This window comes from Phoenix dactylifera, chromosome 9 (assembly GCF_051530095.1).
Source record: "Phoenix dactylifera cultivar Ajwa chromosome 9, Ajwa_hap1_PhDact_Kaust_v1.1, whole genome shotgun sequence".
Taxonomy (NCBI): Eukaryota; Viridiplantae; Streptophyta; class Magnoliopsida; order Arecales; family Arecaceae; genus Phoenix; species Phoenix dactylifera.
The window spans coordinates 31,256,349-31,279,150 of NC_143198.1; the positions used below are offsets into that span (position 1 = coordinate 31,256,349).

The following is a 22,802-nucleotide window of genomic DNA, read 5'->3' on the forward strand; positions in this document are numbered from 1 at the left end:
CGGAAGTGGGGGGCTACTGTTACGGGGGAAATAAGCCGCCATGCCCCACGTGACCGGCACGCGCGCCCAGGAAGACTATGGCTGCCCTTTGATCCAGCAATCCGACCCCGAGTCGGATATCCTCGGCTCCGCAGCCCGACCCCGAGTCGGCTGCCCTTTGATCCAGCAATCCGACCCCGAGTCGGATATCCTCGGCTCCGCAGCCCGACCCCGAGTCGGCTGCCCTTTGATCCAGCAATCCGACCCCGAGTCGGATATCCTCGGCTCCGCAGCCCGACCCCGAGTCGGCTGCCCCTTGATCCAGCGCTCCGACCCCGAGTCGGAGATCTCTTGATAACGACAGGCTATTCCCCAGAGGCACGCCGCGGCCTCCTGCTCCACTACTCCCTGCAACGGCTGTATCTGATGCTGCTTCACGATCTCCTGCATCAGCCGTACAAAGTGGAGCCCCACTATGCCCTGACGTGGCCGTACCCGGTGCTGCTCCACGACGCCCTGTAACGGCCATGTCAGTGGCCACACCATCGTGCCCCACGATAACGAACCCCCCTGAGAGACCCCCCAGCCAGGTATATATGCGGCTGGGGGGAGAAAGGGGGGAGGTGAGCAATATCTCCCAGAGCACTCTCTTACTTGCGATTATCACCTCTCCTCCTCCTCCAATCTCCTCTGACTTGACCGTCGGAGGGCCATCACCACCCTGGTGGTGGTGCAAGGCTTGTTTGCAGGTTTCTTGGCGGAAGGTGGAGCGCAGCCAACACCAACCAAGACAACTCAGACGGAACCCCGTTCACACCGCAGTGCCAATCGTTCACGGTTTGGACCACCAGCAACAGTTTACATGAATAAATTATTTTTCTCATACAAATGATTCATTGTAGATTTTGTTGGATCTCTTACTTGTGCATTGGTAGCTGGCATGCAGTGCGGATGGCTCCACGAGCTACCTTTGTGCATCTACAAAGATGTATATAGGAGCTAAAATAAAGGCCATAGGGGACGGTAAAGCCTGAAATAGATCATTCTGTGAAAAAATGAATTAATAAAAAAATTTTAATCACCAAAAGAAATAGTATTTCTGAATAAAAATAATTTTATTTATAAATTCTTATAAATATTCATCAACTAAATCCGATGGTCCATGGTGGACCACAAGGTGGGGCCCATAAAGGACCACAATTTCGTGCATTTGGGTATTTTGATAGGGATGGCCATATATCCAGGACAAAATAAATTCATCTAGCATAATTTCATTCTAAATTCGTAGTGGATTTAGTCTATCTAATAATTTCATTTGACCGACCATAGGCGCCAAAATGTCCGAGGAAAAAGGGGGGGCATTGTGAGGTGTGGTGTGGCTTCACATCTTTTAATGCCTCTCTCCTTGGGTCATGGCATCGCTTTGTCGGTTTGACATCTTGACAAATGCTTCCAATCGTCATAGATTCTAATAAACGATTTCTTTTGAGCTGACTTTGAAAATTTTATTGGTTTGATGGGTGATGGATTGCTTTAATTTATAATATGGACACCTTGGATGGACTTCAAGTATCTCCTATGGGGGAATCGAAATTCGAGATCCAATAAATTACATAAATCCCTCGGAATAGCGGTTGGTGCAAGGGGATTCGATTGACTTGTTTCTAATGTTAAACTAATTCGAAAATAATGTATTCTGATCTAAACTGAAATATTTTCGATCCGCTTAAAATGAAGAATAAAAAATCTAGGAAGAATGAAAAAAATCTTATTTCTTATTAGATTTGGATTAGTGAAATGTAATGCAAACCCCGTGATAATTTAAATTTAATTGTTAACTAAGCTGGTGAGGAATGAATTGCAAAAATTTACTATATGTTCTCGGACGAGACATGTATAGCAACCTATGCATGTTTCTCATGGTTCTATCTGACAAAAGAGATTCTTTAATTTGGTCAAAATAGAGGTAATAATGATTATTTTTTTTGGCCGCTCAATCTCAGTATGGATAAAACTTAGAGTCATGCCAAAACTTGATCTAAATCACAATTCTTTAGTAAAAAGAACAACTTACTAGAATCAGTTGTAAGAAAGTTTTACATGATTAAAAAATTCTGCTTTGTGTTTAGGATTGCAAATGGATCCGGTAGATCTGCATACATTGAATTGCTTAACATTTGACACGAGTCGAACCTGTAAACTGGATGCAGCCTGAGTTTTTGGCGACACAAAAGAAGACCATCATGGAAGATTCATGCTCCACTCAAGCATCAGGCCACCAGATTTTGGATCCAAATTTTATAAGCAGTTCGATATACCATCTGCCAAAATTATCAATTTGTGTCGGTATGCATGGTTTTGGCCTATGCAGCCTAATTGGCGCACTTGTTAATAGTGATGCCGATTGAGAAGTTTACGTATTTTAAGGCTATGTAAGGCTATGAAGACAAGTGGTCTCCATAGGCACTAGAAAAACACCTATGAGCAACCTACTTGGAGAATAATGCTAGGATCTAGCTTTTTCGTATGGCATGGAAGTAAGTACATATGACTTGGGTTAAATTGATCAACCAACTTGACTCGACCTGACCTGACTTAAACCAACTTGATTATAAACCAAGCTCAGAAAATTAAACCGGGCTGAGCTCGGGTCGAGAAGTGGGTTGAAGGCTAGGTCGGATTGGAGGAGTGAGTTCGAGGCGGAGGTCTCCGGGTCCGAGTTGGATATGGACTAAACTCCAACCTAACCTAAGATGCCCGATTTCCACCCCCTACATAAAGCACTTATACCCTCACTTGTGATCAATGCAACACTTACTTTCAAATGAGAACATTTTCAAAACATAGGCTTGGCATCCTTCATCACGCCCTTCTTCACTACCTCAACTGCATCATCTTAAGTAACATGGCAGCACCATATGGTATCCACCCGTTGACTCAAAAGTGGGCTGGGCTTAGGACAAATCTCAGCCCAACTCCCCCCAGCCGCAGGTCACATATCTTGCTATCCAACTACGCATAAGAATTCACAACTATATAAAATCTCTATGCGTCTTCTCAGATCTACCTCCCATCTAGTCATTCAATGGTCGATATGATCTCTCGCATAGAAATTATTATGAATGCCGCCAGTCCAGCTGGCCGCCTTTTGACCATCCGGTCTCCCCTCTACGGTCATTCTCTTTATATACAAAGTGGTTTTAGTCTTGACACCGGTTGTAACTTAAAAATTGCATGAAAGAAGAATTGACTGTTAGACCGTGCAATAGCTACTTTGAGATCTATACAGATGGATGAATGAAGCTCGGAATACTTTGAGATATATATAGAATGCGCTCCAACGGTCGATATCACAAAAGAAGATCAATCATTCATTCAAGCGAAAGTTACAATCCGAACCCCTAGCTAGGTAGAAGCCAATCCTGACATACAGGATGATGCTATCTTCCTGCAGTCGCACAAGATTTGGACACTGGTGCCTGATTTACCTTAAGCATTCTCATTTTAAAGCCGTGTTATCTGATCATCTATATCATCACACGCGGGAGAAGGCAATGTGAATTGTAGATTTCATATATACAGGTAGATGCCTAATAAATCACTTTGTCCGTTATGGATGTGGTTATGTAACCTGGTTATAGTTTTACCAGTGAAGAAAATTAAATGAAGTATATCGAAGATTTAATATTATAATACTTTCTAAAAGTAATTTAGTAGATTAATTTGACAAATTGTTAGAATGAATTCTCTTTTATCCCCGCTCATGTGACACATATTCCGTATGCATGCAAGGACTGCTTCGCATTACTTGAGTTCAATAATCATTCATCGACTAAAGTCAAACTTAGTTCTAGCAGACATCCTGGACCTATTGGTAACTATGGACCAAAGATTGGATGCATGGAACGAGGATCAGTACCAACAAACAAATTAAGATGATGAATCTTTTATTTCTCCATCTATGCAATGCAACTGGTCAAGGAACAATGTTCTTGGATATCCACCTTGCTCCTTACCTATCCCTATGGCAAGGGAATACGGGGGTCAGGGATATCAGCATAGCTCATTATAACTCAGCAGATTATCGATGATATGTTGCATGGGAATTTAGCCAGTAAACAAAAAAATTAGGTAGACAACCAAAAGTAGCATGCCAAATTACATGTTAAATCTAACGATACAGCGATAAAATGAGCAACCCTTTGGCAGATACTGTTATTGCCTACATTGCATGCACCAGCATGACCATGTATGCAACCAATCACAATCACTGGTTCCTATAGTAATACACTGAGATACGTTGCATGGGCCTTGCCAACTCTGCCGAGTGCCATTTTTGAAGCCGTGCTCACCGGTCCCTAGCTTCTGTTGCCCATGTTGTCGTGAAGCCACTGTAAAGGAGGATGGACCACTCCAGAGGTTTTCCCCTTTCTGTTTTTATACTTCCATGTTCCTCCGTTTTCTTCTTCACAAAGTTTGAGAAAGATGGCATCAAGGGCATGCGGCCATGAGCATGACGAAATCAATTAGCATGTTAGTTGGTCCCCTATGGGAAGCACCAACTTGCTCCCCCACACGTGTAGGGATCTGCTATTGGCAGTTCATCTGAAAACCATGCAATTTTGGGGAGGGGTTTGACCAGGATATTTTATTAGATTTTTTTTTGTATGTATACCTTCTAAAATATATAAAATTATATGAATATCCTCATAAAATTACTATTTACATTTATCTCTCTCTCTCTCTTTTGTGCATATGTACCTATCTCAGTTAGTAAAAAATAAACGACTTAAAACTAAAATGACTGGAATATTCTTATGGATAGATATGTAGAAAAAAAGTTACAAGGATATTCATATAATTTTTTTATATTTAGAAGGTTTTACATTCAAAAAATTTATTAAAAAAATATCAAAACTTGTCTGGAACTTTCTAAGTTTTTTATGATTCAGTTGAATTGATAAGTCAAAAAAAGATTGAGCCATATTGTCAATTTTTTTAAGATCATAACTCAATCAAGTTGAAATATTAGGTGATCATTTTGGTAATGTTATTATTCATTTGATTTTAATATAATTATCATTATTGGATCTATGACATCTATATATTCTTCATTATTTTTACAAGATTAAAGTATATCAAATTTAAATTAAATATAGATGCTTAGACTAGTAAAATATGTTTTAGTCATTTGTACATGTTGAGTTATTGTTTGTTTTTGAGCGAAAATTTCATAAAAGTAACAAAATTCATTCTATAAGAGTTGATATTAATATGAGATTATGTGACATGATAATATTAATTTTTTTGCCACTTTTTTTTATTAAGAACAAATGAATTATTAAGAGTTATTTGATTTTTTTAAGTGTATACCTTCCTAAATATGCGTAATTGCATGGATATCCTTACAAAGTTGCTATTTGCATATGTATCCTTATAATTTTTTTTTTGCACATCTACCTATAAGGTATTTCAGTCATTTCAAATTTAAATCATTTATTTTTGAACGGCGTTAGATGGTATGGGTACATATATAAAAAAGAAAAAAAAAAAGATAGGTATACATGCAAAATAAGTATTTTATGAGGATATACATGAAAATAGTAGTTTTACGAAGATATTCATACAATTTTGTATATTTTAGAGGGTATAAGTGCAAAAAATAAAACCTTATTTTATTTATATCCTTTTCGTGGGTTGTAAATCTTGCATTTTACTTCAACTCTCTTTCATGCAGCGGGAAAATATATCAAAAATTAAGGAGAAAGCATGACTATATTATTCAAAACCATGGTCTCAAGCCAAATAAAACCCCCAGATCCTTACATGGACCAACTTAAGCTGGAATGTGTTAGACAAAACGATATATGTCACGTTCATCTCCTCCTTTTCTCTATTTCCGTTGCATTCAAATCTACGGACTTATATACCATCATATTCAGCACAACTATCGCATGCATAAATCTATCTATACAAAGGTATAGACACAAGAGTATGCTATCTTTTCACTTGGAAGCTGTTCAGGATTCAAACCTTTGGCATCTAACCTTACGCTGCTATGCATTGTGGCTAGTATAAAAGTACAGCAAAGCGGCACCAAGTATACTTTACGTACATTTTCTAAAAAAAGCTGCATCAAAACTTCATATTGAAGCTCCAGCAAAAAGATGCCAGCAAAAAAAAACTCAATCCGCTGGTTGCCGATCGGAACAAATGATCATGCCGAATGAATTCCATGTACAGGAAGATACTTATAGTCTCCCTTCTGGAGATGGCTTAGTGGTGGACCGACTCATAAGTGTGAACTCATTGGATGGTAGGGAAGAGAGGTGTCCTCCATCCCATTTTGGCTCCACTCGTCCTCTTCACATAGCAGTGAGAACAGCGAGAATTCAAGGAGTTCACAGAATCGAATGGGAGTGTCTGTGGCTGGCTGGATGTGTACATCAAATCATATTTTTTGTTTTCGAGTAAATTATATTGGCTTTTTATATACTTATATTCAATAGTTTGAAAAATCTACACTTAGTACTCTTCTTCTTCTGTGGTTTATTTTTATCCAACCGTTAACATTAGATATCAATCATAACCAAAATAGTTCCAAACCATACCTTTTAATAGATACATAGTTGTCGTAAAGAAAGCGGAGTTGCATTTCATATTCCACGACTATCTAGCCCGAGTTAAATATTAATATGCACAATCCCTTTTTCAATATAATCCTTCTTACCAAATGGGAAACTCTTTGCTAGTTGGGCCTATGCATGCTTTCTTGCATGAAGATGCAAAGTTATATTTTAAAATGTAGATCATGATGCATCATATATGTTGCTTTTGAAGATGGAGCAAAATCTTACTTGGAACTTATAGAGCACCATCATTGGGTCATCAAAAAAGTGATAATCATAGTAATTGGAACTTACAGAGCACCATGCTTGTCAAGTTTACTATTAAATGATATGAAAGCTCTCTAGAAACAATATTATGGACTCAATCATGGATCGATTTTAGAGCGTATTAATCATCTATTGTCATAAGGTCAAAAGAAAAGAGATTTACTCAGATTTTGCGATGGTCAATTTTTTAATTTTCTAGCCATTATGCTTTGTTGAACTTCCTAGTTCCTATACTGCTATGACCTTCAGAGTATGAACACATGACTTGCTTTTGTGAAAAGCAAGTTCCAATTCCACTAAAAGAAAAGGCTCAAGAGGTGAAAAAGAGGAAAGCGTGATGCTGTGCTAACGTTAGCTATACCAATGGCAGGTTATTGGCCATCAGTGACACGCTTTTCTAAAGTAGATGAAGAAGCCACTTGCGATTTCCATGGACGAATGTTCTCCAATTTGGCTCCTTCCTTGATATGCTAACTATGAAGATCAGACTGGAGCAGTGGAACCCGTTTTCTTCTCTAATCTTGTACTTAATTCTACTAATTTCCATGCAGTAGGTTCGGTTTGCCGTTCACATTGTCTCTAGAGACCTAATGCCCAATTTTAGGCGTCATGGTTATATATATGTCGTTACTTTTTCTTGAGGATGCTACGACTACTAAATAAGATGTTTTCTTAGCCCAAGAAAGACGATCATCAAATTGGGCAACCACAATGAAATGACTATTATTAGGTTGGATTCCGTTTGACAATATCAAACTTCTTTCTTTTTCTGAAAACGGTGGCAACAATAAGATCAACCAAACCGGCACGTCTGTTTTCCTTAAGAACTTTGTGCATGACTATTATCAGGTTGAATTTTACTTAATCGAAATTTGTTCTCCCTCCTCATGCTAAATGGTTGATCTAAACCACCGTATTGCCCAAAAAAAGTGTATATATATATATATATAAGCTCTCTGGCCCATAAAATTTTTTATTTACAACCATTTAGCGATTGTCCGAAGGAAGCCACTTGTAGATGATTGTTGCTTGGGGGTGCACTCGAGTTGAGTTGAGTCGAGTAGCTAGAGGCTTGAACTCGACTCGATTTAAAATACTCGAGCTTAAAAATTAACTCGAATAGCTCGAATAGTTTTCTAATCGAGCTCAAATAGTAAAGTACTCGGCTTGAAAGTGCGAATCTGATAGAGAGAGAGAGAGTGTGTGTGTGTATATATAATATTATTAATTTAATATTTAAAATATAATATTATGTTTTATTTTATTTTAATTATATTTTTAGTTATGATTAAGGCTCGAACTCAAACTTGAGTATTGAATAGTTGATATTCGAGCCGAGTAGAGTTGGTCTTGAATATTGTTTTTTTTTATCAAATCGGGTTCGAGCCTGCAGATGTTGCTTGAGCTTAGTTACTTATAGATAACCTAACCCACTGACATCTCTATACGACCATGAAGAATATTACTTAATTAGTTGCCACTGGAGACTACATTGTTTACTTGTCACCATTCCAATGCCCTACATGGTTGTGACAAGCTCACAAAGCCATCCGTCCAGTTCCAAGCTTTAACCAATACATGAACAGAAAAAAACATGTCACCTTTTGATTGGATTTCTAACTATCGATCATCGTGAAATGCAGACGTCCATTTTGCTCAAAAATAAATGAAGATGTCAGTGTTAATCGGGCTTCATCCAAAAACGGCTTAGTTATGATCAATTTTCATGAATCAATACAAACATGCATAGTAAAAGGTAGTACTGCATACCAAGATTAAAACACCATAAGTAGGATCAGTTGGAAGGGGGCAGTAAAATTAAAAGGAGGCAGTTTTCAAGGAAATGCGATACACTAACTGTACCACTCGATAATTAAGGAAGAAGAAAAAAAGATAACGCTTGAAAGATGAAAAGTGAGTTAAGAGTTGTTTGCTACCTGCTACCCTGACGGTTGAGCACGGACTCTCGCCAAAAGCATGATGTGCAAGTATGCAAGACGAAGCTTTAATGCCATTCACATTGAACAAGCGGAACCTCGTCCCCTTTGGAGGAAGGTTCCACTTGTTTTCGGTACACATATCAGGCTAACTGGGTCCAGACCATGGCCTTTTATTTAAGCCTACCAACCAGCTTTCTCTACTAAGACACTGGCCTACCAGGTTAGTAATTCACACTGACATAGTGATATATGTGACAATTGTGTTACTAAAGGAGGAGCTTCCAAAGAGTACAATAAAGTCGGCAGACAGCGGCAAGAAGCGACGTAAAGATATACGGTACATACAATGTATTTTTTTGAAGCTATATGGCTAGAGATTGATCCAATTGAAAGAATTCGATGTGGCGGATCTCGTTTCTGGCTACTCATAATGACCAAAGTGATTTACATCGAGTTTGAGTTTTTTTTATATCAAAAACTTTCATTTCATAAGCTGCTACGGCTGTGGATATTTTTATACTATCAATGCTCCCTCATCCACGCTATGACGGCCTCTGAAAATCTCCTTCTTCGGTTTACATTTCTTTGCAGTCTTCAATAAGAATTGGTTTGGAAACTATACCTGCCTCGTACCTTTAAACTATTCTTATCCCGAGTTTCTATCAAAAAAAAAAAAAAAAAATCTTATCCCGAGTTAAAGTGAACAAAGAGAACTACTTTTGAATGGCTATCATCTAATTTCAACCGCTTTTTCTTCCTGTTTTCAATGGTGGGTCATCTTTGAAAGATACCATCATAGCTTGTGCGGGAACACATTTAACATTTAAAGAGGAAGCCTGTCTCCTTGTCTTCAGTGAAGGCTTCGATGCTTCGATGTTTGTTTAACTCTTGCTAGATCCTAAACCTGCCGAAGTACTAAAGATGCAAACCTTAATCTCTTCGATCTTTCTCAAATCCTTACTTCAAAAAAAAAAACGTTCTAAAATGCTAATGCAACAAGAAACACAAGTCCCATTAGATCCACCAAGAATCTTGGAACTTTGGTAGCATGTTAGCACTCACCCCTCTCTACAAAGCAAATAAAGATTGTATGTTGAAGTCACAAGTGATACATCCTCAATATTTAGACATGCATAATTATATTTTTCTCACTAGAACCGCAAAATAAGTGAAGCTTAGGACTAGGGATGACTCAATGCAGACCTTTGTGATCAGATTTTTGAGGCCACTGCATGGCATTATGATTGAGACACAATGATTGAGAGAGAAAAATATGAATTTTAAAAGTACATATCAATAAAAATTCTAAAATCTTCAATTTAAGGTATCATAAAACATTCCTGCACCAAAGACTTAGTATTGTAAAATTCAGTATATCTTTTGTATGAAAAATTACAAAATATCTTATTCCTGCTGATTTGCAAGCATTCAGCATTACACCATGGAGGCCCAAATCTTTCATTGCAGACAGCTAAACGATTACGAAGTAAACTGGAAGAAGAAGACTAAGAATCTCGCTGATGACTGTAAAAGTAAATCTTTGCTTTACTTTTCTTAAAAAAAAGGTAAATCTTTGCTTTGTTGGTTAACCACTCCAAGAAGAAAGTGATTTTGGGGCCTTGATTTGCTGCTAAACCTTCGTACTGTTCTTTAATCACTCCAACAAGAGAGGCACGTAGACCCGTAAAAAAGCGAATAATCTATTTAAGCAAAAAAAAAAAGCGAATAATCTTGGGTAAAAAAATTACTCCCTCCCTCCACCCCACCCTTTTCTTTTAATCCTTCTTTCCCGAAGTCCCAAAAACCCAAAACCCAAACATAAAATAAAAAATTCCCAATCGCAAGTCATTTGCGGCGGTCCATTGCTGATCCTTTGCAACAGGTGGACGGCATGGATGTCTTCCATCACTGGACTCCCGTGACCAACTGTTCACCTTCACAATAACTGCTCTAATAAAGGCCATCCATTTCCTTTTTTTTAACGGCAGTAAAATTAAAAAGTTACTTTTACTCTTATTTTTAACCCAATGGAGAGACCGGCTGCTGAGAGAGAGCACAGGAGCCAGATGGGATGTTTTCTCGCACGCCAACCGTTTTTAAACACCCCACCCCACCCCCCCTTCCTCTCTCTCTCTCTCTCTCTCTCTCTTCTTTTTTCTTTTTTTTTTAATTTTATTTTTCTTATTTTATTATTATTATTAATGAGCCCTTTACACTATTAGATTACAGATGCATCTAATAAAATTAAAAACAATAAATTATAAATTGTCTCTAGGCAATCCACAGCTTTATTGGTAACTACATGTTTGATTAGAAAATTGCTTCATCCCCTCTTTCTCTCTCTTTAGGAAAAAAAAAAGCAAAGAAAAAATTTATTCTTATATTAATTTAAAATTGTAAGAAAAAGACAATTTTCACCTCCCTCTCCATATATAGGGCGCCAGGGCTCCTCATTTTTTCTTCATTCCCTCCCATCCCACCCTTCTCTCTTCTTTGCTCCCCTCACCCTTGCCTCTTGTCTCCACCTTTATTTAAGGTTTATTAGGAGTTAAATTTTGCTAATAAACCACACCTGCATTGCTGCTTATTAAGTTGAAATCAGCTTCTTTGTGCTTGTGAGGTGTTCTGTGTCTTCTTCCCGTTTGGAGCATCATTTTCGTTTTTTTTATATTCAAAGCCTTCTTCTTGATAATAATAACCTTGTTTTGAGGTATGGGTGGGGTTGTGGTGCAATTTAGTCTGTTGCTGGTTCTGATGCCTCTGGCTCTTGCTGGGCATGACTATGGGAAGGCCCTGAGTAAGTGCATTCTCTTCTTTGAGGCCCAGAGGTCTGGGTACCTCCCCAGTAACCAGAGAGTCACCTGGAGAGCTGACTCTGGGCTGCATGATGGAAAGGCTAACGGGGTAAGCTCCTTTTGCTTCTCTCTATTTCTCATTATCACACATTTTTGAAGCCTTGCACCTCGTCTGCCTGTATTTTTTTTTTCTTAAATAGCTCTCGTTCTTCTTCCTCTTCTGGTTTTTGTTTTTAGTTTCTTTTTTTTTAATAATGTTCAACAGCTAAGTTTAGCTGAGTAAATGTGCTCCTTTCTCATTATCGGATGTGGGGTTATGCTCTCTCTCTCTCTTCTTTTGTTTGTTTGTTTTCTTGTAAGTAATGGAACGGGCGTAACCTAAACAGCTTCGTTGTCTTGAAAAGCAGAAATAGACTCTTCGCCCCATCCCCACAAGCCAAAACGAATTCCTCTTTTGACCCTTGCTTTAATTTTTTGCTGTCATTTTCATTTTAACGTTTTTTTTGTCAATGATGTGTCTCCAGAGGCTTATCAGAAAGGCAGATTTTATGGGCCTTAAGAAGGGGTATCTCCATACCGTACTTCCCTTGCTTGCTGTCATTCTATCTCGGTCTCTCTGTCTTTTGAATAAAATATCAAATTTCTTGTACTTTGAATTATTTCTTGTTTTTACAAACTATAAATTTCTGTTTTTTGATCTACTTTTGATGAGCAGGTCCAATTCCTTCCCTTTTTAAAATGTTTACAGAGCTTGATAATGCCATTGTGTTCATATTGGGTTTCAAACATATCAGTCTGAATGAGAATGCTGACAACAAAAAGAAGAGAATTCTTATGGTGAAATTTACCTCTTCAGGGTATATTTAAAATTACCAACCCAATGATAATTCAATAGGCATATCAGTTTTTCTTGTGAATTTGTTACAGAAAACAGAACAACAAATGAGCACTTCTTTGTTATAGAATCAACCTGCGTCTTAACAATTATTTAGGGAAAGGAGGAGAGATCTGATTCTTCTTCTATCTTTGAATTATTATTTTTTTTTTTCGTTTTTTTTCTTTTTGCTTTTTGAACTACAGGTAGATCTTGTTGGAGGCTATTATGATGCAGGGGACAATGTGAAATTTGGGCTGCCAATGGCCTTCACCATCACCATGATGGCATGGAGCATTGCTGAATATGGGAAGCAGATGGCTGCAGCTGGAGAGCTGGGTCATGCCATGGAGGCTGTGAAGTGGGGCACTGACTACCTCATCAAAGCCCATCCAGAGCCCTTTGTCCTCTATGGAGAGGTGGGTGTCCTGTTCCAAAATCCCTTCTTAGTGAGCTTTGTAATCTATTTCTCAAAAAGCACTAACTTAGATAAACAGAAAATAACTCAAGCATCTGTTACTTTGATAGCTTTACATTTGAGAAGTTCTACTTGGTGTGGTGGAGGGACCTTTCTACTGTACATGTAGCTGCATTGGCCTTTCCTTTTCCTAATCTATATCTGGGAACAGAAGATATTTATTTTGGTCTTTTTATGTTTTGTCTTGTTTTCAACACGTACACCATTTTGCAAAAGGAATTAAATGAGATTGGATCAACCTTCAACTAGTTGTCCTACAGACTACAGTAGTTCTCCTGCAGTTGGAACTGAAAGGCTCTTTGGTTGTCTGGCACCTAGTTACCTTTCCTAACTTAAGTAAAAGAATATTACTTTTCCTTAATTCCATATGCTTAACTTGACCTATTACGGTGAGAACAGAAGGACTATTCTCTATATTCCTGGCTGCTCTTTTCTTTTTGACTGCCTAGTTTAATGACCAAATAATTCATCATGACTGCTGCTTGACCTTTTCATATGGGACCTCTTACTCCAGTGTATATAGGTGGATATGTTAACTATAAAGTAGAGAGGTTTGGGCTTATCTTTTTTACTGTACATTGCAAAACACAAACTTAAATCTTCATCCAGAGGTGAAATTTGTGAATGTACTAAGTTATTTGGAGCTCTTCCCACCCCCTTTAAAATTAACCCTTTTCTAAGTACCTTTTAAAACATCATTGAGTCTTGTTTAGAGCTTTGCATATCTATAACTTTTTCCATTAAAAAAGTGTTGTCTGGCTATATTAGCACCGTTTTAATGTTCCCTTGCTTGGGGTGTCCCAGGCAATCACCTGTGAGAACTGTACATCACATTTATTTACACAAAACCACAGTGCTGCTATCTGCTTCCTCAATTGAAACGTTTAATTAATTGCATAACGAACTCTTACACATGGAAAACGGTCAAAAGGTCTTTGGAGTTCAAATTAGTTCAAAGATCATAAAGGGGCATTTCAACCTAATTATCTGTATTAAGCTCACTTGATTAATTTTGTGTAGGTGGGGGATGGGAACTCAGATCACTACTGCTGGCAGCGACCCGAGGACATGACAACGAGCCGGATGGCCTATCGGATCGATCACAACAATCCTGGATCGGACCTTGCCGGAGAGACGGCAGCCGCAATGGCCTCAGCTTCCATTGTTTTCCGGCGGTCCAACCCGGCTTATTCCCACCAGCTCCTCAGCCATGCAAAGCAGGTCCGAACCTAACTCTTCTTCTAGCTCTGAAGCACCTCTCTGATCCCTTAACCCAAGCCATATCCTGTGTCCGGCACATGTTAGTAACATACCATATTGTCTGTCTACACTGCGCCCAGTATAAATTTTTCCCGTAGTCACGCATAGGAATGCCTATGCGGGTGTGTCCGGGGTTCGTTTCAATAAATGATGGCGCCCATCGGCACTGCGAGTTTTTAATGGTCTCCGCGACTCGGGCTCTGGGCCGTTGTGATCGGCATCTTTCTAGAAAGATCGACGGTTGGAGTCACGTGGGACACCGTGTCGGTGCGCCCTCGGATCCTCTCCGGCGATCCCGCCTTGGATCCCTGGCTGCTAAATTACTATCATGCCCCGCACCGTCACCATAGAAAAAAGGACTTTGCCTCGTGATTCGTGTCACTCAATCCGTTATCGTAGAGTACGAGGCCAATTAAGGGAAAATAAATAGGCAATTAAGAGATTATTAACATAATTAACGTTTCTGTCTTAATTCTCAACGGCAGCTCTTTGAGTTCGCGGACAAGTACAGGGGCAAGTACGACGGCAGCATCACCGTCGCCCGAAAGTACTACACATCCGTCAGCGGATACGGGGTAAGTGTGCGCAATCACGAGACACTGGGATTATTGAATGGGTCCACCTGTCGGACGGTTGAGATCATCTGTTGGTATTCGTACAGGATGAACTGCTGTGGGCCGCGGCGTGGCTGTACCAGGCGACGAACGACCGGTACTACCTCGACTTCTTGGGGACCAACGGTGATGCTTTGGGTGGGACCCAGTGGGCAATGACCGAGTTCGGGTGGGACGTCAAATACGCTGGTGTTCAAGTTCTCGCCTCCAAGGTATATTAAGTTATCAGCACCAGTGAGATGGGCCAAGGTCATGGAAAGCTGGATGGGTTTCGGTAAATGGGCCCAAACCAGGCCTTGAAACCATATATGTAGGTGCCCATGCGGACCCTTGTGCATGCTTATGTATGGGACACAGCAGCTCATACATGAGCATAACAAAAGCCTTCCTTCTAGTCCCACTTGAAGAAATCTGAATTCTTCCTTGCTCAAATATGCAAGGCAGTAAGCATTTTTGTTGAAATGCCAGTATCATGTAGTAAATTACTATGCTTTACCGCATTGTTTACGGAAACATATATCAAATCATCTTGTCTAATGGTGTCTTCACCATCCACAGTTCCTTCTCCAAGGGAAAGCAGCTCGTCATTCACCGGTCTTTGAAAGATATCAGCAGAAGGCAGAGTACTTCATATGCTCGTGCCTCGGAAAGGGTACGCACAATGTTCAGAGGACTCCTGGAGGCCTGCTGTTCCACCGAAGTTGGAACAATATGCAGTTTGCGACAAGTGCCTCCTTCCTCCTCACTGTTTATTCCGACCACCTTTCAGCTGCTGGGAGGAACATACAGTGTGCTGCCGGAATTGCCACACCATCAGAGCTTCTCATGTTTGCCAAGTCTCAGGTGATTTTTCTTTCTCTCTCTATATATATTTTAACACAGAACACTGCATCTCATGCATCTATCTTGAGCTCAACAGCATCCCTTACAACTAATGCAACACTTAAACATACTTCTACTGATCTTATTTTTCCCAACTCTATGCTTTAAAAGGAGTTAGCATGTCTCAAAAATGGAGGTTACTATCTAATGGAATCATAAAGGTGCCGCCATCTAATGTTTTCCGAGCCTTTTTCTGCAGGTTGATTATATACTAGGAGACAACCCAAGAGCGACAAGCTATATGGTGGGATATGGCAGGACTTACCCACAGCAGGTCCACCACCGTGCCTCTTCAATTGTGTCCATCAAGGTCGACCCTGCATTTGTGAGCTGCAGGGGAGGTTATCAAACATGGTTTGGCCGAAAGGCCGGTGATCCCAACCTCCTTGATGGTGCCATTGTCGGCGGGCCTGATGCCTACGACGACTTCGCTGATCGAAGGGACAATTATGAGCAGACCGAGCCTGCAACTTATAACAATGCTCCTATGCTCGGTGTATTGGCCCGTCTTCATGGTGGCAGCGGTGGTTTCAGCCAACTCTTTCCTGGTATAGTTTCTCAGTTGTAACCATGGTATGCCTTATCGGTTCAAAGCATACTGTACTATACCAGTTCGATATTCGTACTCGGTATGGATAACATATCGACATTCAGTACACCAAAAAAGTCAATACCGTATTGACACTGTGTTCAATACCGGTATAAGGTCTAGTACCGAAACGATGAACCTTGGTTACAACTTCTTTTTTTTCTTCTGTTTTTTTAAACTTGGATTGAAATTGCTGAGGTTGTGCATCTTGCTTGCAGTGGTGCTTCCTGCACCTACTATACCTCTTCCTACTATACGCGTGAAGAGGGAGAAAATGAAGCCCTTGCCTCAGCCCGAACCATCTACTCCTGCTCCAGGTATTTTATAGACACCTGCTAGTTAATTCATTTCATTGTGCTTATGCTGTCTGGCAATCCAATTAAGCAGTTGAAAGTACACTGATTTTATCATTGATAGGACTTTATCTTTGTTTGCAAAACTCTTGTTCTTAATGACTAGAAATCTATATCGGGTGCTTAACATCTTGATCTCTTTTGTCTCCCCATAAAACATGAAGGGTAAGCCGACTATTGTACTCCTACTACCATTTGTGCTTTTTAAAGTTTTAAAGGGAGGCCAAATATCATGAAATCGAGCAGGGAGAAAACTAGCATTTACTATAACTTTACCAACTCCATGATTTTTACCTGCCCCTTAAGTTATAATAAACCAAACTCCTGTAAAACTTAAATCCAAAATTCGAACACTAAATTTTTCAGATCCAGCATATCTGCTACAACAGAAACATTTTCCTTCGTGCGCCAAACATAAAATTTTGAAGATTATAATACTTCAAGCTTTGCATTAACCTACAGGACTTCTATCATCCGTTAAGTCTTTAGAATCAGCTGACTGAAGGTTTTGTTGTTTTAATGCAGTTTCTAAACCTAACTCACCATTCATTGTCGAGCAAAAGGAAACTACATCATGGAATCACAAGGGAAAAACCTACTACAGGTATTCCACGGTGGTGACTAACAAATCATCAAAGACGGTAAAGGATCTCAACATTTCTATATCTAAGCTTTATGGCCCATTATGGGGGCTCAGCAAGTCCAGCAATGTCTTTGTATTCCCAACTTGGATGAACTCTCTGCCTGCGGGAAAGAGCTTCGAATTTGTGTACATCCACGCAAGTTCTCCAGCTGACATCTGGGTCTCAGGGTATACATTGGTCTGAGATCATGTAGAGATTCAATTGAAAAGGCAACAGAGAGATTGATTGGTCTCAGGTGTGGTGATGTATGAGTTGTGCAGTTATATAGTATAGTCCAGGGAGGGACTTAAGGATATATTTAATAAGTGCGAGGCACTGGGGAGAAAGGAGTGAAGGGACAAAGGGAGTGCTCATCCTCTTTCTCCTCTTCTTCCAACACCCCATGAAGATTGGAAGATAATGAGATGGAGATAGTTGGGAGTTGAGGCCTTCTCAACTGATATTTAGGAGTTTGTGTTACTTTTCTTACTCATCAACAACTGGTTGTGTACTGCTGTTGAAAGCTTTGAGATTTTCGTATAAATAAAGATTTTAGCATGCTGCTTTTATGAAGCGCGAAGCCAGCCTTCATCTGAGGCAGCCTGCGCTGAGTAACTGAAACCTGTTGCTTAACCGAGATCTAGAATGCAGCTAAGACTAAAGGAAGGGAATGCGGCATGTTTCCAAGATCATTAAATCATCTATAATCATATTTTGAACCTTTTGTCCTATCATTATTCTTAACTCCAGTGATTGATAATTTTCTGCTATATATAACTCTGATCTCCTCGAGAAGATGTCTGTTATTGAACATTCGAGGCAACTGACATGATCATGGCAAGGAAATTGTATGGAATGGGAAAAAATACCCGGTCTTAGATCTCAAGCGGATCTCTTTGATGGTAATTACGGATGTACGGTTGTTCATGTCAGGGACTGCTTTGGAGCTTGTAACTGAAATTGCATTGCAACTTAAGTTGTAGCATTTGGTTTATAAGATAGCTCACTTCTTGTATCCGGAGGAGAGTTCGTGTAAAAGATGGGTATTTTGGACAAACATTCAATAGGTTGAAGATGGAGGAGAGGGGCGCTGTAAATAAGGGTAGTTCAGAAGAAGAGGTTGGGGTAGGGGACCGGGTGAAAATGAATAGTGGGTAGGGTGGGTGGGGACGCGCTAGTCGGACAGATGGCAAAGAAGGCATGCAACGAGGAAGTTTGGAGAGGGAGGAGAGGATATGGGAAGAACTAGACTTTTTTCTACCTATTTGAGTGGTCATAACTCATCCGATAGCTATTTTTAATTGCAAGCCCACTTACCACAAGATAGCTCGAAGTTGCAGCTTGACAAGCAACTCAATTTATGTAATTTGAGTTGTAGGCATCGAAACAAGTGAGCTGGTATGTGCCTACAACTGGAGTTGCACGTGGCAGCTCCACTTATAGAACTCAAAATACAATCCGTTGGTGTTGTTGGTTCCACCGAAGACCAAACCCTTGCTGAACATGACTGTGTTTTGACACTTGGACCTACCATTAGTTGTAATTTCTATGATTACTAATTCAAGATATTATCTTAATGGTATCAATTTCTCCAAACCTTTGTTAAATATAAGGTATTCTTACCTTAAAATAAAGAAAGAATGAGAAGCAATTTATGACTTTTAGTTCCATTTTATGCAAACAAAAAAGGTTTCCATCATCTAAATCCTCATTATCTTCAAGGAGTTGTCATCGTATTAACACTATAATTTTTCTTTCAGAAGAAAAAGAATACACAACTCTATCATCAATCCATTAGCTCTGTACTCACCTCCCCTCGCTTTCAAGCATGAGGGTAAAGGTTACGCAAACACCTCATCTTGGGCGTAACTTCCTCCCCCATGATATAGTAGTAAGGAGGGCGTGAGAGGGAGAGATTTTACTTCACATTGGAAGAAATTGATGGAAAATGCTTGTAGTGCAGATAAATGATCCACAGCCACACCAAAGTAGGACAATACATAACCCCCACCTCAAATAAGGGCCAACAAAGCAGTCACCAAAAAGGAAACGTCAGATGTTGAAAAGAAAGCCAAAACATCGAAGTGGATCTTGAACAGATATCAAGATCCCGTTTGGTAGCATCTGTGGATCTACGTTAGTATGGGACGACACAAAACAGGGGCAATTTGTTATTACTGGGCATCGGTGCAGTATGGTAGGATCCAAAAGCATGGTGCTCAGCAAAAAAAAGTTCGGCATTAGAGGAAGAAGAGGAACGCGCGCACACATTCAAGCAACAATTAAACAGTACCCACTTCAGCCAAAAAAAAAAGTAACCCGAATAAATTTTATAATTGAAACTGGCCTGAGTTGGAAATTGATACAATACGCAGTGAAAGCTAATTCGTGCCTAGCTTGTAACCCGAATTGAAATCTAAATCTTACCAAGTAACCGCAAAAGAAATAGTGAGGCTCCCTGTTAACTAATGAACAGATAAATGATTATTTAAACAATAATCTCTCCTCAAAAACTGATCAACGCTCAAACATCATCCACTGCTCTCTAAACGTACATTATAAATGACTGGCCACCCATCAAGTTCAACCAATGCAATTATAATGGCATTCATGACGCAAATTAATATTCTCCTTCGTTAGGAGGAGATTGCAGAAATACTCAACGTTTAGCTGGCACAATCAAAAGGTCATAGATGTCCAAACGTCAAAAAATGACATAAACATAGAATCAAAACTTTTGAAACAACTAATAGAAACATTAAAGTCACAATGCCACAAACTCAGCTACAATTCATCCTCCTTAAATTACGCAACTGCAGTACACCTAAACAGAAAAAAAAGACAGGTTTAGGATCCATGCAATGGTATGGAGCAACAAGAGAATGATACTAGATTAGAATATGATATAACTCCTGCATGTGTGCACAAAGGAACTGAAGTGCAGGCATATCTGGACAGCACAGAACAGAACCATCTATATAAAACTGACATATCTCGTCCGAGTAGATGTTCCTCAGTCTAGAATCGTATTTAATTAATAGGTAATATTGTAAGCAATCGAATAGGTTTCTTCACAACCTGGTAAATCAGGGAGTACCAAGTATTCTGAGGATAGCTCCAGGAATAAAGCACTACCATGACAGCCAGGGAGTTTGGTTGACACACTCAACAGGTTTAAAGCGCGACTCTCCTTGTCAGTTCTTTAAATAAAACACAGTAAAGAGACCTATACATGCAATGAAGTTTCTTATGTCCGATGAAACCCTAAGGAGTGTCCAACAAAACATCCAACCAAGCAGATCATGTGAAGTTAGAAAAAAGGAAACTAAGTTATGCTCGCATTTTTCAATTTATCTAGTTAGAAAAAGGTAACCTTGCAGCCCATTGTGAATAATGTAGTATAAGGCCAAAAAAATATAAATCAAAAGATGAAATTATCAGACCTTACATTTAAAAGATGTCTCCCTTTCAGAAAGGAAAGTCACAACAGTAAGGTTTCCACAAATATCTTCTTAGAAGTAAAAGCTACCTATAGAGTCCGTTTGCGACAGTGGCAGAAAGTCTATTAACCTACTTAAATACATCCCATTGTAGAGAAAAGCAGAACCCAACTCAAATTGTATGCAATGGAGAGATCCCCGACATTCAGAAAATGAAAATATAGATTAAAAGTATGGACAGCAGATGACAAGCCTTGTCCCATATCTATAGGTTAGTTTTGTGGACTAAATAATATAGAGCACGAACCATAAAAATAAGAGATCATAAAATTTTTAGGAACATCTCTCAACCAGCAGTCAACCCTTTTATGAATTATTATCAAAATGCCGACCAAGGCAATTCTCTTGCAAGAGAACTTTTCTTGAAATCAGGAAGGCAAATCAACATTGCCGGCTAAATAATTTTAAGTGTGTGTCGCTAAGGAGCAACTTCAAAATTCCTGTTACATTAACGAATAAGTATGGACAAAACAGGAAGTTTAGAAACAGCAAGTGTGGTAAGAGCAACTACATCCATCCTCCCAAAGGACCCCAAAAAATAACCCAACAAGCCAGATAGAAATATAACACAAGATACTGGAAAAAGAACATATGAGCAGGTAATCTGCACTATTACAAACAATAGCATGCAAGGCAAGCACGACCTGGATTGCTTTGAGATGGTTTACAGAAGTCTTTGTCAAACCAACCCAAAGGACAAAGCTTTTTTCCCTTGCAATGAATGTACAAGGATAAGCAACAATAGTTACAAGCAAAACTCGGAATCAAGATAAAAGACATGGTCAAATAACAAATCTTACACATAGATGTGATATAAGAAAGTGTTATCAAAGAGAAGCTAAGGCATACAAAATGCATCTCTGGGATTAGGGCTAGTCGATACAACAAACAATATTGATAGCAAGGAAGTTCTCCATGGTTAAAATTTATGTACCTAGATCAACTATTAAATACATAATAACAGTAGGATATGATTTAATGCAATCAAAGTGAACGTAAGCATAAAGAAGTAACAAAAACGAACACCATATCAACATAAACAGAAATTTTTTTATGTAGATATAGCAAATCTTAAATAATCAATAAAGTCTCATTACTAGCTTATGACCAAACATGACAAATAAAAATAGCATCAAACCACTAATTATCTTCGGAAAAGAATAAGTTTTCAATAGTAACGAAACCAATTGTCGTTATGAGCTAACCAACCTTATATGTTGCTCGGGTACATGAAAACTCTAACCTTCCCACCCTGCAACCAGATAACAAAGATAAACAGTGAGCAAAACATAAACAGTGAGCAAAACATAAACAGCTTCCAATCCATCAAAAGAAACAAAGGCCTCGATCGGATTCAAACCATGGATTTAGGCGGAAGGTTGGACTTAAACTTGGCACGAACAACACCGCTGTTCCCGTGGGGGCGAGTGACCTTGCCCCAGATGCACCGGTACCGGCTCCCGTCCGACTTGGTCTTGGCCTTGTAAATATACGCCATTCTCTTGCCGCAGTACCAGGCGACCTCCTCCTTGGTGTTCACCCCCTCGATCTGGATCAACGACGTGTTCTCATACTGGTTCGATTTCGATCTGATCAAAATCCCATCAAAAAAAGGGACAATCGAACAAATGGGGGGAAAGGGAAATCAGGTAAGGGGATAGAATCTGGCTTGCCTCTTGTATCCCAGTATCGTTCCCCGAACGTAGAGCCTGCAAGAGATAGAGGCGATGAGAACGAGAGAGAGAAAGAGAGAGAAGGAGAGAGAAAGAGAAGGGGAAGGGAGAGGACACAGTTCTCGGACCTCACGCGCTCGCCTTGCCTGCCCTTCACCATTTTCGCCGACGACCTGGGTTTGTTTCTTGGAGGGCGGTGGGAGGGAGCGGCGCCACCAGTGTCGAGTGGGAAAAACCCTACGCGGTCGGTAGGAACAGGTCTAAATACGCCCGGAGAGGAAAGCGCATCAAGAGGCTCTTGGATCGGAGGGTCCTTATCGCATCACAGGAAGGAACGAATTTTGAA

The 22,802-nt window shown here is 39.6% G+C and overlaps 2 protein-coding genes across 2 annotated transcripts; one reads left to right on the forward strand and one right to left on the reverse strand.

Annotated features, from left to right (window-relative positions):
- The first annotated feature begins 11,278 nt into the window (after positions 1-11,278).
- On the forward strand, positions 11,279-18,014 carry LOC103708328 (endoglucanase 6). The gene is made up of 9 exons (XM_008793205.5): positions 11,279-11,719; positions 12,691-12,903; positions 13,983-14,183; positions 14,708-14,797; positions 14,884-15,048; positions 15,395-15,679; positions 15,918-16,266; positions 16,526-16,624; positions 17,186-18,014. The coding sequence occupies exons 1-9, from the start codon at positions 11,528-11,530 to the stop codon at positions 17,485-17,487; spliced, it is 1,896 nt and encodes a 631-aa protein (XP_008791427.4). The 5' UTR covers positions 11,279-11,527; the 3' UTR covers positions 17,488-18,014.
- Positions 18,015-19,865: 1,851 nt separating this feature from the next.
- Positions 19,866-22,740, reverse strand: LOC103708327 (large ribosomal subunit protein eL33w). The gene is made up of 5 exons (XM_008793204.6): positions 22,585-22,740; positions 22,457-22,492; positions 22,144-22,372; positions 21,993-22,035; positions 19,866-20,107 (listed from the first exon to the last, which is right to left on the reverse strand). The coding sequence occupies exons 1-4, from the start codon at positions 22,614-22,616 to the stop codon at positions 21,994-21,996; spliced, it is 339 nt and encodes a 112-aa protein (XP_008791426.1). The 5' UTR covers positions 22,617-22,740; the 3' UTR covers positions 19,866-20,107; position 21,993.
- Positions 22,741-22,802: the final 62 nt, after the last annotated feature.

Excerpts from the sequence above, each read along its gene's own strand:
- LOC103708328 (XM_008793205.5), top strand. The coding sequence starts at position 11,528 with ATGGGTGGGGTTGTGGTGCAATTTAGTCTGTTGCTGGTTCTGATGCCT. Across the intron at positions 11,720-12,690 it reads ATGATGGAAAGGCTAACGGG|GTAGATCTTGTTGGAGGCTA; the intron begins GTAAGCTCCTTT and ends TTTGAACTACAG. Across the intron at positions 15,049-15,394 it reads TTCAAGTTCTCGCCTCCAAG|TTCCTTCTCCAAGGGAAAGC; the intron begins GTATATTAAGTT and ends CACCATCCACAG.
- LOC103708327 (XM_008793204.6), bottom strand. The coding sequence starts at position 22,616 with ATGGTGAAGGGCAGGCAAGGCGAGCGCGTGAG. Across the intron at positions 22,373-22,456 it reads ACGATACTGGGATACAAGAG|ATCGAAATCGAACCAGTATG; the intron begins GCAAGCCAGATT and ends GATTTTGATCAG. Across the intron at positions 22,036-22,143 it reads ACCTTCCGCCTAAATCCATG|GGTGGGAAGGTTAGAGTTTT; the intron begins GTTTGAATCCGA and ends ATCTGGTTGCAG.